The sequence below is a fragment of the Corylus avellana genome, chromosome 6, assembly GCF_965113065.1.
Source record: "Corylus avellana chromosome 6, dhCorAvel1.hap1.2, whole genome shotgun sequence".
Classification (NCBI taxonomy): Eukaryota; Viridiplantae; Streptophyta; class Magnoliopsida; order Fagales; family Betulaceae; genus Corylus; species Corylus avellana.
In genome coordinates this window covers 4,969,438-4,986,449 of record NC_142495.1, presented here as the reverse complement: position 1 = coordinate 4,986,449, position 17,012 = coordinate 4,969,438, and the positions used below count along the sequence as shown (strand labels likewise).

At 36.3% G+C, this 17,012-nt stretch overlaps 1 protein-coding gene across 1 annotated transcript; it reads right to left on the bottom strand.

Moving 5' to 3' along the window:
• Positions 1-1,935: 1,935 nt before the first annotated feature.
• Positions 1,936-6,291, bottom strand: LOC132187112 (uncharacterized protein At5g41620). The gene is made up of 3 exons (XM_059601292.2): positions 5,728-6,291; positions 4,667-4,792; positions 1,936-3,659 (listed from the first exon to the last, which is right to left on the bottom strand). Exons 1-3 carry the CDS (start codon positions 6,115-6,117, stop codon positions 2,136-2,138), a joined length of 2,040 nt encoding a protein of 679 aa, XP_059457275.2. The 5' UTR covers positions 6,118-6,291; the 3' UTR covers positions 1,936-2,135.
• Between the last annotated feature and the right edge of the window lie 10,721 nt (positions 6,292-17,012).

The window sequence follows — 17,012 nt, the reverse complement described above, 5'->3', positions numbered from 1 at the left end:
ATAAATTTACGCACCAAAAAAAAAAAAAAAAAACCTTGAGCTATAAATTATTTATAGATGAGAAGGCATATTGATGAGTCACAACATAATACGCGTACTTCCCCCATTCACGAGGAGAGCAAGGATCGATCCTCCCCATTTTACTTTGAGAGAAGTCATTTAATAATCAAAATTTAATATTATTGTATTTAACGGTATAAATTATGTTACATATTTAAATTTTTTGAATAATGTGTCAACTTATTTATTATTTTGACATTATTTACACTATTAAATACAACATTACAGCATCCAGCCTCTCCCTTAGCCTCCACCGGTGTCGAAGCAACTTTAGGATTTAATTTCCATCGATGGAGGAAAATCGTTTGACAGAATATGGCAAAAAGGGGGAGCCTGCAGGGGAGCACAGGTGTGATGTTGAGCTATTTTGCTAACATGAGGTTCATATGGCAGCCTGTGAATGGTCTAAAAATTGGAGTTAATATGGAAAGTATGATGTGGTTCGATGTACACGTGGCACATTTTTTTATGGTGACATGGATATAGGTAGTAAAATAGCCATTGTTATTTTTGACAGAACATTAACAAGGTATTAAACCAAAAAATGTGTAAAATTCAGGTTGTACAATTGCTAGTTTTAAAAATTTGGGTATCTAATAATAAAACTGCTGAACCACATATACCAAAATGGTATTTAACCCAAAAATAAAAAATAAAGATTATAGAGGTAGAAAAGAAAGAACATAATAGTACTACTGTTATCGATTTGGTTTTAATGAAAAATGGAGAAAGAAACCAAAACCCTTTTTACATACGATATCTTACTTATTTTTTAGCCTTGGCGTTAGTAATGACAGTACTTTTAGTTTAGGATTCATTTCCTGTTATTCCATATCAAAAGAGAATGTGATTGAATAATAATAAGAGAATAGTGTGAGGGCCAGGGTTCTCTTGCTCAAGCAAGGGAGCTCCTGTCTGTGCAGAGGGCTACACATGTTGATCTTTTATACGGGACGGGTAGATCGAGCTTTCTTTACTCAAGCAAGAAATTCTCTCTCACATTTTCTTGTCCAAATAAGAGAGGGCGTGAATAAGAGGAGGAATTCCTAATTATAGGATTCCTACCATTAGTTTGTGGTGGGCCTCGAGGAATAAGGGGATGTGAATAATGTGAGCCTAAGAAGATTAAAAGGACAAGAATGAGGTGGACCAGGTAGTTGTGTCTCTTCTTCTTCTTCTTCTTTTTTTTTTTTTTTTTAATCTTTTTTTTCCTTGTCAATCAAGGCAGAGTTGTTTTCCCATTGATCCAAACTTGAAAATTAAAGAGAATCAAGTGGATGACACGGCTAAGAGATTAACCAATAGACTTTCTTTTACGTATGTCTTATATTAACGTGGCGTTTGGTTCGTGGAATCTAACATTCCCCCAACAACCACATTCTCAAAAATGTGATTCCTCATAGTCCGCATAATATCCCTAGCATAAATGACACCACAAAGATATTAACGAATAGACTTTCTTTTACATATATGCCTTACATTTACATGACATTTGGTTTGCATAATCTAAACATCCACTTTCTCAAAAATGTGATGCTTCAGAGTCTGCATGATATCCCTGCTATTAATTATTAAATAAAATGTATTTAAGTGGATTTTCTGTTTGGAATCAATTTATAAGTAGGCCTGGAGCGTGCAAAATTTTCATTTTGGAGTAAGCAAACTGTCCTTGAAGACTGCTATTGGGGTATGAAGAATATTCGAGATGGTCCTGCAGATTAGCAGGGGACCCCATGGTTTTGAGAAACAGATAGAACGGCTCAAAGCTCAGGATCATCTTCGAAAAAATCACTCCGATGGGTTTCTTTCACAGCAAGTTGGCTTGAATTTGATCCAAGTCACGAACATTACGCACGTTGCTGCAAGAAAGACAAGTTCATCACAAGTTGGTAGAGAACATGAATAGCTTCTGATCTGTGAACCAAGAAAAAATAATATGCCGCCTTTTTTGTTCCAATACATTGCACCACTAAGGCACTAATAGTCATTTTAGAAAGAGGATCTTGGCACGATCAAAGCAGCCACTGTGAATCAGAAGCTTCTTTCTCCGGGAAAATCCCACCATTCTGTTGAATTTACAAGGAACCTTTGCAGGCTTTTGAGCGAGAGTGCTGTCCTTCTAACCTCGCTTCAAGTAGTTTTGCCATCAATGTATTTTCCTTCAAGCCCCGAGGCAATCTCAAGGAAGATCCAGATTTTTCAAAATCTGGGGTTGTCAATTTTGACATCCACCGTTGTACTGGACTTGCATTACTTGTTAATACTGATCGATCACAAGAATCTTCTCTGCAATTACTTTGGGGATGAATCTTATCAACCTCCAATGACAAGGATTGACTTCTAATAAGGTTATCAAGCACATGATTTGATTTCGGTCCACAGCTCCCGCCGCGTTTACTGTTTCTTTCTTGTAGACCTTCTCGGGTGGCATCAAACGTCCCGGATGCCTCAGGATAGTTCATTACATCTTGCCTCTCTGAAAACTGGCTCCTGTTTCCATTACATGGGGCGGCATTTGCCATATGCTCTTCAAACTGACCCTGCAAACCGGATGGTTTACAGATGTCATCGGTTTGCCATGATCCAACCTTTGCTCTCATGGAATTGGACTTCACTATCTCTTTGTGATGGCTTTGTGCAGCATGTTTGCCCTTTTGTTGAGAGCTGCCTTTGCTTTGTTTTCCACCAGAACTCTTGTTTTGTTCAAAGCAATTAGGATCACCAGCTGAGAAGGCTTCTTCATCAGCAGCGTTTTGAGGAGCACCAACAGTCTCATTCAAAGAAAGGGACTCTACTGAATGTCGACATGAGCAATTTTTGTTTAGCTCCTGCGGGGACAAGTTCTCATTTTTTCTTGAGTCAATAGATCGTTTAGCTTGAAGAAAATTTTCTATATCAAAGCCTAACTTGTCCACAATTGTATTCTTCTCTGCAATATCATTTTGAGCTTCTGCTAGCTTCATTTGCATCCGTTCATCAAGCCACGCTTCTGAAATATGGAGAATTAACCTGTCAGGGTTTCCCTTATCAACCCTATCCTTCTCGTTCTTGTGCTTCAAGGACCGCACTTCTTGTTCATAATCTCTTATACCTTTAGCAAACTCGTCACACAAGTTTTCCAACAGGATCCGTGCTTTTCTCTCTCTTTCAAGCTCTCTCAAAGCACTAGAAAAAGAAGGTTTCAATTCAGAAAGCTCTCGAGCTAGCTTCCGGTGCAGGCTTTCTGAAAGCTTTCTTAGCTTCCTCTCATCTTCTAGCTCATCCCTGATTGACTCAACCACAGCTTTAATTCGATCTTGCTCCTTATTCTTCCTAACAAGTTTATCCTCTGTAACTAGCTTCATCAAGCCATCCAATTCGTGCCCATCTGATTGCTTCTCTTCTAGCAATTCTTTAATTCTAGCTTTAGAATGATATAGTTCCATTTTCAGCGCTTTCACCAATGATACATTGGATGCATGTTGTTCTTCTAGACCCCAAATCCGATTGAGCACCTTGACTAACTCCGTGGATGTTTTAAGGCTATAACTTGATTCGCCCATTCTACCCTTCAAGTCCAAAGAACTTGTGGGAGTGACAGGAGGGTTATACGGTGCCACCTGTGGAAAGAAAGGTATCAGAATTCATAGGCTCAAATATCTGTTAAATTGATGGACTGTTTAGAGGAGAAGGTTATAATCAGAAGATTTAGAGCAGTAGAGTTGATGAATCTATCATTACAGTCTTACGGCAGAAACTGCAATTCCACAAGGAAGTTAACAAATCATCAACTAGTACAATTGCGTCTGTCACCATTTCATGACTAATTAATCAAGTATATGAGAGTCATGCTGCTCAACGGCAAGTGTTTGACTATACTGAAGTTGTGAAAATAGGGTCTTTGGCATATTTCTCAAGCATTAGAGGCAATGAATAATACAAGTACTGGTGGAATTACAAGAGATATTGCAAGTAAGCCTATTTTATAATGCAAAAAGTTCTAAAACTGAGATATTATGCAACTTTATCTAGGAAATTGTTTATACGGCCTCCCTTTTAAACAATATAATGAGCGAGTGTTGTGAGAAAAACTTTAGCAAAGGTGGTAAAACGCCTAGATTTTGAGCTTAGTGAGCAAACCAACATGTTCAATCACACAAAACCTGAAAGGTATGCGGCCAATGCAACTTGTAGGTTCTTCACTTGTTTTAGTAACAAAATTTTTTAACCATACAAAATCTTGTTCTAATAGTCCTTAATACAACATTGTTTCTATCTCAAGGGTACTTGTATCAGGAAATCCTGTGCTTACAAGTTGTAGTATCAATATTAACTTTTCAAAATCCAGCTACTACATGTGTAAAATCTGTACCTTCGAAACACTAGTTGGCAAATGTTTGATATATATATATACCCTTCTATGCACCAAACACAGATCATCAAGGCACAGTTTATGAACCAAATACTTCTCTCCTATATTATCGTTTAGCAAATTGTTGATCTTACAGTACTATTACAACTTTACAGGCTATCATGTTTCCATTTCATTCATCATTAAAAAGAACAAGAAAAGAAAGAAGAGACCAGAAAAAGAGAATTGTGGATGGTTATGCAGGATAAGTCATACCTCCATTGAGCTACCATAACTTGCGGGAGATACAGGCTGCAATGCGCAAAGATTTCTTTGAACCGATCGACGGTGTTGTACAAGTGATGCTGCAACATGTTTCCTCAAGCTACTTGCAGTTGCTGGCTACAATGAGAGAGAGAGGGTAAAATTCAATATTGGATAAAAAAAAAATACTTTAAAAAAGACGAAGAAAAACCATGGAAACCCTAAGGGTTTAGAGCTATAAAAATCAGATCATAAGTCATTACTCTCTTTTTCAAGTGCTTACAGATTCCATCTATGCAACTGGCACATAATCCTTCCTTCAAGATACTGCTTAACCAGATGTAAAACCTTTGCCAATTACGTCCCCATTTCAGCCATAAGACAGCTTTCTATTCCTAGTAACTAAGTCATATTTTCACATGCTTTTAATTCGTCCTTAGGTAGCAGCAATTTCATATTTCCATTACAAAAGTACTGGTATTATAAACCCAGGAAGCAAGATCAACTGATCAAAACAACTGCAATTGCTGAAAAATGCTCAGTGAATGATGCAAGATAGGAACACAATAAAGAAATTTTCTACAGAAAAACAGATGGACAGAAAAAGGTTATGATGAAAGTGCCTCCATCCTCATTAGAAAATGTCCCTTGGAGGGAGCAAGAAACAGAGCTTGTAGAAAGGCATGGGACTTAACAAAATAGAGAGGAATTGTCAACCACCAAAAATGTAATAAAATCCATCTATCTCAAGAGAATTCATAAACAAAGAGTCCCAATGAATGCATGATTCGTAAAAATGCAAAATACATTCTCCAATGTACATAAACATAACCGGATGTACCCATGGACTAAATACCCCAGGGAAAACAAACAAACAAAAAACAAAAATCATAGACCAACGAGAACACAGGACAAGCAGGTAAACACAATTAGACAACCCAGAAAACCAGTAATCCAACAAAACAACCCAAAAAAGAAATTCACAAAGAAATCCAAAAAAAAAAGACCCATTAACATTTAAGCAACCAATAAAGGAAAGAACAAAAAGTAAGGTGGGTAAGGTAAAGTTGTACCGAGTCAGGGGGACTCTGAGGGTCAACCAAGTGTTTGGAAACCTCAAAGCCTTTGCCCCTGTGGTGGTGGCGATGGAGCCTAGTCCTAGCACCACCCTTTCTCATTTTAGCAAGTGGGACAGGGACGCGCTGGTGGGGTTGAATCTCCCAGAGGCTGGCGCAGAGCTTTCTAGCTGAGATTGATGTGGTGGCAGTGTTGGGAAAGGTGAGGAATTCTTGAGTGTCAGCAGTGGTGTTATCATTCTTGTGAGATGAAAACTCAAGCCTCCATGTAGGTGGTGGAGTACATGGGCCTCCTCTTTTCCCTACCAACACACCGCGTTTCAACTTTTTCACCATTACACCCTGCTTTTTGGCTTCTCTGTCCACACCTTTTTCCTTGCTTTCCATCTTTGTTTTTCTTTTCCCAGAACTCTCTTTCTCTTCAAATTTCAAACTGTGAGTGCTTCACCGTTTCACCCCATGTTTCTTTTTTTCTTTTTCTTTTTTTCTCTTCCAAGTATTGTGTTGACTCAAATGCTTCTCTAGTTCTCTCTGTCTCTCCTTCACAGTTCAGTTCAGACAGTGCTGCTTCACAGCTTCCTCTTGAAGTCAGGGTAGATCAATTCACCCCTACCACTCTAGCCACATCATCCTAGAGTGAGCGAGCCTGGGTACCCACTCAATTGGGCCCACTTATCATAGCAGACGTTGAAAAAAGGCGCAGAAAAAAAAAAAAAAAAAAAAAAACAACATAAATTTCTTCTAAATTAATTTATAAAAAATATCTTTCGATCTATTTAAAATAATGTTAATTGTTTATAAATATTTAAAAAATATTTTTTTTTATAAAATAATAATAATAAAATAAAAATAAGAAAAAAAATAAATAAATAAAGAAGAGGGAGGAGATTGATGATTTGCAAGCATCTAACTTCCATACTCTTTATTTAAGATATTTTGAAAAAAATCCAAAACTCATTTACCATCAACCGACCTTCACATTGACTACACAAAAGTTTTTCAGTTGAAAAAATGAATGCGCATGGGAGGCAAATTTGAGAGGCAACCCAAAGTTAAAACAACAAACATCGAGACTGGAATCAAATCAAACAACCTATGATACAATTGTTCAATTAATAATAATTATTGACTATTTACCTTTACAATTTTAATGTTTATGTTGAGTTTCTTTATATATATAAACACAATGAGTTTTGATTATATGATTTCACTCTTAATGATGGAGCTATGTGGAGAGTTAGGGTCATAGTTCCGCCAAATGAAAAGTTTTACATTAACCATTTGTTTTTTTCTGATCGTTTTACACTAATAGCTTGTCACATCTCAGGAAAAAAAAAAAAAAAACTTGTCACACAGGTTGAAATGGACAATCGACAATCGTTTTACCAGCTAGTAGTATTATACCTATAAACTATTATTCTTACAAGAAAGCATCATTTCACCTAAATCTGATTGGCATCATTGGATCTTATAATAATTATTAGTTAAGATATAAGAGGAGACCTGCCTTCAGAGGTAGCACAGAAATAGACAGTACTAAGATATGCACATACCTCTTTTTTTTTTTTTCTTTATTTCATGCTATGCTATCCTAGGCTATTTTATTCTGTGCATCATTTGAGATATAGGCTATAGTTATTGTAAATTAGTGAAATAATTTTGTGTAATTATGGCTAAATATTTATCTTAGTTCTTAGGGAAGGTTGTAATATAAGTCCTAGTAGTAAGAGCTTTGGTCTTTGTGGTAGTCCATGAAGTCTAACCTTCGAATCTTCTGGGTGCAAACAATTCATTGGGACCAGCCCGCTGGTGAATCTAAAGTATTATCCGATCTGTGTAGAAGATATGCTTTATACGGGTCCGAGATTTACCTAACAATGGTGGGTACACGAAATGACCATGTTTTAAAGGAGTTCATCGTTATAAAAATAAATAAATTAAAAAAAAAATCATTATTAAAAACTTACTTATGATGAGAAGATTTTCAAAAGTTTATATACACATGTTTAAAATTGTACTTAAATCATGTGTGGCACTTAAGATCTTACACTTTGCAGTTGACGTTTACGGCAGTGTAATATATTCTATAAGCCATTCCTTTTGTGACTTGAATCATAACGTAGTGTTTGAATATAATACTAAATAATAAAAATCACAAGTAGAATTCATCTTTAAAAACCGTCTGGCAAGTTCACGAGTTTATTGTATATGGCGTGCTTAAAATTATAGCTAAACCATATAAAGCGCTTAAAAGATGCTAAGAGATGGAAAGGGGTCGATGTTTAACTTTTAAGCTTTAAGCATGCATGCGGATTATGGCAATTATGGGATGGCTCGCACCCAAACCGACGGTACGGAGTCAAGGCTCGGAAGACAACCTCAACCTGTGCAGTGTGCACCATCGACCAACCCCAATAATGTGGTCCACAGCTGATGAGCTGATGAAGCTGACAAGTTTGCATATATTGAAAGGTGGTCCAACACAAAAACATCTGTCAGAACAGAGGTGTGAAGCAGACTTAACTTGTGGTCCATTAGGATACCCACGTGGGCTGATTATCCAAACAATTCCTACGATACTGGGCCCATTTATCCATCAATTCTCAACCAATCGATGCCCAACTAACCTTCATTACGAAAGAAACGCACCCTTCTTGGAGTTGGACCACTTCACACTGATTTATGTGGGTTCGGCTTTTTTTGATTGACTGTGGTCCACGCCATTGCTTTCGACAACTCTCTCTTCCCCAAACACAATCATTAGGCCTTTTACGTCTGTCTACCACCCTCTTTCTTTTCTTTTCTTTTTAATTTTTTAATTTTTTTTTTTAAATCTTGCACGTAGCACTACACCCTGATATTTATTTAATTTCATGGCGGCTGTGCCTCACTCACTTAGTAAAAATAGAGTAATTTTAGAAGTTTTTTTTTTATCGATAACTTTTAAAATTATTATTTGTTTAAAATTTAATAATAATCAATCACAAGCTTAATACATTATTCTTAGAGTGACAAAAAAAAAAAAAAAAACACAAGAATAACTTCTAACATTTATCATCAAAGATATTTATACGAAAACTCGCATACCTTGTTGAGCCCGGTACATTCTATACACGATAATCTTCGATCCTCATATAATCCATTTCATGCCCATAAAGCTTGTGTCATGCATGCTTAATTTCCACCTGTAAGATTCTACGTGGACAACAAGGGCTCCTTCCATGATTGGAGCCCTTCAAGGTTTTTTTTTTGAGACACACGCAACGTGAACAAAATAATAAATGAAAGAGAATGGTACGTAGTTCATTCAAAATTAGTGGGCTTTCATGCAACTATCATACAACTATGATGATGTGACAGTGAATATCAATTATTCATTTTTATTTCTACAAGCCCTTATTGATCCAAAGTTTAATTTTCATTACCATAGTATCATAGTTGTATGACAATCGTAATAGAGTCTACTAAATAATGTTACTCTAACTTTTATTGTCACCTTTTTATTTTTGTAATATACTTTTATTGTCACCTTAATAAGCAGCGATAGAACTATTAGTAAACCAAGGGAGGCCATGGCCTGTTTCCCAATATTTCTTATATATATATATATATATAAACTATGCTTGACGCTTTCGTTCACACTAAAACCCTCCAAATAAAAGAAGACCGAGGTCTACCCCCCATGTTGTAGACCCCCACTTATAAAAAAGAAGAGTTTTTCAATAAGCTTGAGGTGGGCTGTGGGCTTGGTGTCATGAAGCGTGCAACAAGCAGATACGATAAGAGGGAACTCCATATTTGATAGAAAATGAACAAACTTTTTATTCTAAGATATTATAGGCTAATATATAGAGCCAGCCCTATGCAATTCAAAACATGGCCCAATCCCCAAATAGGCCCAACATTGCCCAATCCTCAAACAGGCCCAATATGCTTCAATTGGCATCTAAATCTAAAGGCCCATTTAGTTTGCAAAATAAATTCTTACAATGAAATGGTTATTTCTATAGAATAATCATTATTTTGTTTGGCATGAGTCTATTCTTTAGAATAATTATTCCTATGAGAATGACTAATCCTATACACATATGAATAAATTTTCTAAAAAACCCCCTTATTATTATTATTATTATTTTTTATTTTAAACTTTAAAAATAAAAAATAAAAACTAAAATAACATAAAAAATAAAGTGGGTAGCCGACCACCACTATGGGTGGTTGACCACCCATAGAAGAGGCCGGGAGTAGCCTCACCACCCCCTGTCGCCTTGAAGGTGGTCCCCCAAGGTGTCCGGGGGTGGTGTGGCCACCCTTGAGGTCATTTCGGGAGTTTCGGGGTGGTTGCGGCCACCCCCGTGGGTCCTCTGGAGTGGTCGCAGCCACCTACATTGCTTATCGGGGGTGGCCTGGCCACCCCAGATTTGCCTATGGGGCGGCCGCGCAGCCACCCTAGAACTTATCTGGGCCACCCCGACCGTTTTTGTGGGTGGCCCTCCTCATATGCCTCACTTTATTTTCTTTTGTTTTAATGTTTTTTTTTTTTTTTTTAATGAGTTGAAAAAAAAAAAAAAACAAAAACAAAATAGCATGGGTTTTTAATAATTTCGATTAAATTTCAATTAAAGCATATGTGTTGTTACCAAACTAAGGAATATAAATAGTTATTTCATTACATCCTCTTTTATTCTCAATAATAACTATTCCCTTTTCTAATGGAATACGCATTCCACGAACTAAACGAACCCCAAAATCATGAAATCCAAGGAACTATCACCAAAAGTAATTATTTAAAATTGAAACTAACATCATTTTTGAAAATCCTAAATAGATTCAAGCAACTGCAGCATAATACAAACTTTCGAATGAAAAGCAACTGGACCACTTGAATTCGGAGCAGTGATTAAATAAATGTGTAAATACATTTTTTTTACAATTAATTTCCGTTGCAACAAACATCCAAAAATACGAAAATTATTTTTCATCAAAATAAACAGAGCCTTGGTTAGAATCTGATTCTGCCTCACATTTAGGGCTGTTAAGTGAGCGAAGCGTCTCGCGAGCAAGCTCGGGATCGGCTCGCATAAGCTCGGCTCGTGCTCGACTCGAATATTAAATGAAGCACTTCATGAACACAAATCCTGGCTCGAATATTAAACGAAGCAAGCTCGGCTCGACTCGGCTAAGCTCGTGAACAGCTCGTATATATATATATATACTAAGTAATACATAATTAATACATAATTAATTATAAATTTCATAATTATTAAAACCTTAAAATTGCATTTATTTTTAAGCGTTAGAGAATGAAAAATTCTAGACCCTTCGTGATCAAAGAGAGAGAGAGAGAGCAATCATTAAAAAGACCTCGATTCAATTAGAGCAGACCCAAACGAAAGGAAGAAAAATCAAGTAAAAACTATTGAGAGAGATTGTGAAAGGCATAAACTATTGAAGAATCAAACAAACCCAAACACTATCAATACCTGTCTAGTGAGCGAGAGTGAGATAGTGGGAAATGAGAGTTCAGGTGGAAGATTCGTTGTGACTGGTGAGGGGGATTAATAGAGAGACATTAAAAAAATATTTTTTTTTGTAGGGGCGTTGTCCCAATGCAATCTGAATGCAACTTGTTAACTTGTCCCACGTTATTAAGAAAACATCAATCTCCAAGTTTGCTTATCTATAAAAGGATGCATATCCTTTTTCTTTGAAACCAAATGCCTTGCTGTATTGATTCAGGCTCCATACTCGACTAGCCAGGCTAAGCAAATACTCATATGCAAATTAATTTCTTAAGCCGTTTAAGAGTACTTGAAGTTAAAAAAAAATTTTAAAACAAAAACATTAAATATAAGAGCCAGCTCGCGAGCTAGCTCGGCTCGACTAATTATTAGCTCGAGCTCGATTTTTTTGGCTCGTCCTTGAGCTCGAGTAAAATTTAAACGAGCCAAGCTTGAACAAGGGAAGCTCGCTCAAACTCGGCTCGTTTACACCCATACTCACATTGCATAAAAGAGGCACAACCCCAAACACATCTCCTACTTTCTCCTAAAACCTATAATTGAAAAGATGATGGGTCATTGGTACTCTCAAACACATGAGGGCCATAAACATCCTATGAAAACCAGATACAACGCAAGTCAATGTTTCATTATCTAGTTCGAATAGTACAATTCTTTCACAAATGAGTTAATACAAGAGATACACCTAACCAAAAATCAAGAAAATCCAAGTATGGTACAAATACAATCAAGTATTGTAATTAAGTATATCTGCAAAATACCATTCAAGTTTTTCCTCTAGCATATTCAAGACAAAATACATCTAGCATAACAGGTTCTTATTAGCCTAAAAAAATATTCACATTGTTCAATATATGATTTCAATGCAAAATGTTATTTCACTCCAAAAAAGCTAAGATAATAAAAGTAGGCTTAAGTAATTTGAGTGGTACTAAATTAGATTATTCGGCAAGTAGCATATTTCCCCAGGACTGGACTAAGAAAATATATCTAGTAATTTGACTTATATATTGGAGGTAAACCAAAATTTTTTTAACATATCTATGGAACCCAAGATCACATATTCCACAAAATCAGTTAAATGAAAAATTAAACTTTAATTAATTAAAACATAAATAGAAAAAGACATTTTCCAATAATTTAATTATAACAAAAGTCAACATATTTAATTAAGAAAAAACCACTTATTTAAGATTTGTACTTCAAAAGTTTGTATCGTATGGCTCATTTTGTTTCAAAGACTTTTAAAACATAACCTCGTTAGCGGTGAAAAGAACAGGTCCTTTGTTGTGGATCTCAAACAAATTAAGTTGTCAAACTTAAACACACAAAGCTCCTTTAATAAAGTTCACATTTTAAATTCAAACTACTTTGAAGTCTGCTTTTTGATAGCACAAGAGTAAAAGTTAAAACATATTGCATAACCTAATTACAAAAAAGATGAAATGAATAACATACGTCAGTTTCTACTCCTTCCATCCCTAATTTATGGCTGTTACAAAACATTCGTCAATTTCCCCTCAAAACAAAGAAATATACCATATCAGATTGAAAGGCCTGGCAACCCTACCATAGCACTTCTTCCCCCACGAATTTCTGATCTTCCAATAGTTTGTCCCATTTTTTTTTTTCAACTTCTTAGACAACCGATAAAAGAGCTTGAGTTTCTTCTTGATTGGGATCACAAATGGAACATAATCAATCCAAGCATGGGGGCATAAGATCATGGTTCTATTTGATAATGAATTTTTTGAGATATTTTTTGTTTTTAGTTTTTTTTTTTTTTAAAAAAAACTCTGAAATGATATAAATATAAAAATTACTTTTGTATTTTTAGCAGTATTTTGTGTTTGAATTAATTTTTAATATTTTTGTTTTGGAAAAAAAAAAAAAAAAAACATAAAACAATAACTTTAACAAAGGTAAAATGTTGGCAAATATAAATCAGTATAAGGACAAAAGTTTAGTGTTCACGAAGAACCTTATTCCTACCAAGATTTGATCAGAATCTTTGTTGTATTCCCCACATCCAATGAGAGGGAAAACATGAGACGCGCTAAAAAAAAAAAAAACAAGGACACTAGCACACGATAAGCACCTCCCATCAATGTGTGGTTTGTATGCATTGCTGGGAATTTGGGGTAGCCCACTAGCCTGCGGCACGAAGCAGCACAGAGCACCACGTGATTGATTGACGGAGAATCAATTAAAAGCATATAAATAATCCAAACAACCAATAGGAGAACGACGTACGATCTTGGCAAATCGGTGCATATATTCAGATTTCAGAGGAATTAGAACCGATACGTATTTGACGCCAACGGCTCTGGACTTGCCCGTCTCTGATTACGATCTCCGGATTTTGCGCCGAGTTTTCTACATTGCTACGCTGAACCTCCGGCGTACGATGTACCTAAGGATGTAATTTCAGAAGCCTCGCCCATCTCAGTGTTTTCTGATTTCATCTACAAAAGGACAATTTTCTTAAATTATAAATAAATCACTCGAAATATAGAATCTTTGTTAATATTTAACTTTCACAAGCATAGGACTTGCTTGTTCTTAAAAAAAAAAAAAAAACATTATTGATTTTAAAAATAAAGAAAATAGTGGTCGCGTGAGGACCGTCATTGATGAAGAAGATGGTCACCCAGTCACTTAATACGAAAAGATGCTCTTTACTAAAATCATTTCTTTCGTAAATGTTTATCATTTTACTAAAAACATAAAAATAACATTTCTGGAAACATTTATTTCGTAAAGATTTCAGTCGCAAATTTGTAAGCTAAGCTAGGCTTAATAAATCATTAATTATGACTTAAGGGAATAAGGAACAAGGTTTGGCATTAAGATTATGAAGACTTACAACGTGTCATCAATACAGATGTCATATGGGAAGTCCTAATGTGATGCATTCCAAGAACCTACTCGAGAGGTTTGTTAGCTAGGCGTCATGACACCTTTATTTTTTTTATATTTTATTTTTTATATAAGTACCTCAACAAAGAGATTACAACAGACAAAACACCCCAATTGATGCTCAAGAGATAGTTTACCCACTCGACTTAGGAGTGGCTCAAATTGAAATTGATAGTCTCACACAATCACAACCTGTTTCAATTTAGATAGGTCACCAAAAAAATCCTTATAGAGGGTTGGTCCATACCTGGCGCTGAGACCCTCTTTCAAGGTGTCCCACGTTATCTCCTCTAGTTCTACCCCACGAAAAATTTGATACCACAGCTGGGCATCATCGTCCAAATGGTAGGCTGCTAGGGTAATCTCTCGTCCTTGCTCATTCCATGAAATTCGAAGAATTGCTCGACCCGACAAATCCAACTAGTCGGATCCTCCTCGCCACAATATCATGGAAAATCCAACTTCGCCACCTTAGGGATTGTCGATCCCTTGCTACATGAACCTGTCCGAATTATCTGTGGGCCTCCGTTATGATTATAAGACCTAGTCTCAGTGTTTGTGTGTCGATCCTCCAACAATTGATCAAATTTAGAGCTCATGTTTGCCACAATAGTCTCCAAATGTTCCAGCCGTTCCTCAGCAGGTGAAGATGATGCGGAAGACATTGTAAGCTCTGATACCAAGTTGTTACGAGCCTGAGTAAGAGACCTCATAACTGGACCTTGGGTGTGTAGGAAAACAGGACGAGTCCAACGTTTCCTTCCTATGAATGCTGATAAGTAGGGATCGTTAGAGAGACCCTAGACCTCACAACACAGAGTGTTGATTTGCTGAAATATTCTCTGCCAACTTTATTGAAAAAAACTGCTTAAATAAAGTTACAACCGACTTAGACTTAGGTTGAAACTAGTAAACCTATTCTGACTTGTGCTAGGAGATGTGAGGGGCCTTACCAAGAAACCTCTTACAACTCTAACTTGGACTAGGACTCCTAATAAGGAAATAAAAGATACGACACTTACAAGGGATTAAAATACTCATAGTCAATAAAAGAGAAATAGATAGAGGCTAACTAATAGATCTAGGGTTGTAATAGAGGGAGGTCGGAGTTGACAGTGAGGAGGGTTTAGATCCTTGAGATAAAGCCTCCGTAGAGATGGATAGAGCCTCAAAAGAGACTAGGGGAGCTAAAGAGAACTCTAGCTGGCTTTGGGCCTCCAAAGAGGCTGAAAAAGAGGGGGGTAGGAAAGTGGGGAGGAGGGGAGAGAGATGGGAGGGTGAGGAGGAGGAGGTGGGAAGCAAGAAGTACTTCCCATGGCAGACGGAGGAGAGTTTTCTTCAGAGATGGGGTTTTTCAGAGAGAAAAATTTTTATGACACCTGAGAGGCATTCTGACATAACTACTAAAGCATCATGACACTGTTCGAAGATCCGCATACGTTCAAAGAGTTTTTCATTTGCAATGCATATATAGTTAGGGTTTTTCATCATTTTTCTAGATAAGGATGTCTTTGGTTGATTGGAAACTAGGCCTAAGCTTTTAAAGGGTTTCATATTGTTGATTAGCTTCATCTTTGTTGGAGCTTCTGTTTGCTTATTTCTCTTAGAGTTGATCATCAAATTAAAGCACTTTCTTTCGTTCACCAACCATTTGAAGGAAGATTGAGTGAGGAGCTAAAACTGGAGCTGCTGCGGTAGGAAGCAAGTGTGGGTGCTTGTCTCTGCATACAGAAACCTAAGTCCATACAAGGGGTTTGGCCTGCTTTGGGGTGGAGTGGAAGCTGATGGAGGTGGTGGGGCAGCGTGTAGACGAATGTGGAGCCAAAACATAAAACAAAAGAGAGGTTAATAAAAAATAAAAAATAAAAGGGAATTGGGGGATTGACGCGAAGCTTTTTTAACCTTTTTTCCATGCATTCATAAAAGAAATGAGTTGTCTCTTGGAAGTAACAAATCTCTTCCTAGAGGAGTGGGGGGAGAACTTATGTTTTACATAAAAAAGGAAGAGAGAAGAAAGAAAAATCCCCTTTCACTACTTTAGTTGAATCCAACTTGTTTCCTAGTAGCATTTGATATATGGAAGTTTGGTCAACATCATGCTTATAAAATACCTGATTATACCTTTAATAATTAATCTAGGGTCATTTTCATGAGCGTTTCATTTCACCAAAACTTACATAGCCTATTATATATATATATATATATATCCATTAAAAGCTCTTTTGTCCCTATCTTTCTTTCTTCTCTCTCTCTTTTTTTTTTTTGGGGGGGAACAATTGTCTCTATCTTTCTAATTGCCACTAATATGATATATTTCAATTATCACGCTTTTGTCCCAACTAATTAATGAGCTCATAGATTTTTATTCTTCTTCAAACTTCCAAATAATGCAAATCATGTAGCTCAAATTTCTATGGCAATCCTCCTCCTTCGATTTGGATGGATATATTCTCGTAATTATGCTCATAATCGACCAGCTTAACACTAACTACAACCAACTACTTTTGCATTCACCAACCTAATAATTAGCAAAATAGATAGTAAAATCCAAAAGCCCTACACTCTCTTGGTAGAGGTTGTCATTTGGTGAGTCAAAGCATGGACTGAAAAAGAAATGGAGGGTAATCTGCAGGAGAGGAACCCAATTAATCTAATCAATCAAAATTGTATTTCTTTTCTTCTAATATATTTTATGAATTTAAGCCGATAAAAAACGGTGTATTTAATTAGTGTAACACTTCTTTTCACGTATGGCTTAATTACACTATCTAATAGCATGATAAATTGCTCGCTATTTATCTCAAGAATCCAAAGTGATGAAAATACTCAATTTAATCAGTA

Excerpts from the sequence above, each read along its gene's own strand:
- LOC132187112 (XM_059601292.2), bottom strand. The coding sequence starts at position 6,117 with ATGGAAAGCAAGGAAAAAGGTGTGGACAGAGAAGCCAAAAAGCAGGGT. Across the intron at positions 4,793-5,727 it reads CTCAGAGTCCCCCTGACTCG|CCAGCAACTGCAAGTAGCTT; the intron begins GTACAACTTTAC and ends CTCTCATTGTAG. Across the intron at positions 3,660-4,666 it reads GTTATGGTAGCTCAATGGAG|GTGGCACCGTATAACCCTCC; the intron begins GTATGACTTATC and ends TTCTTTCCACAG.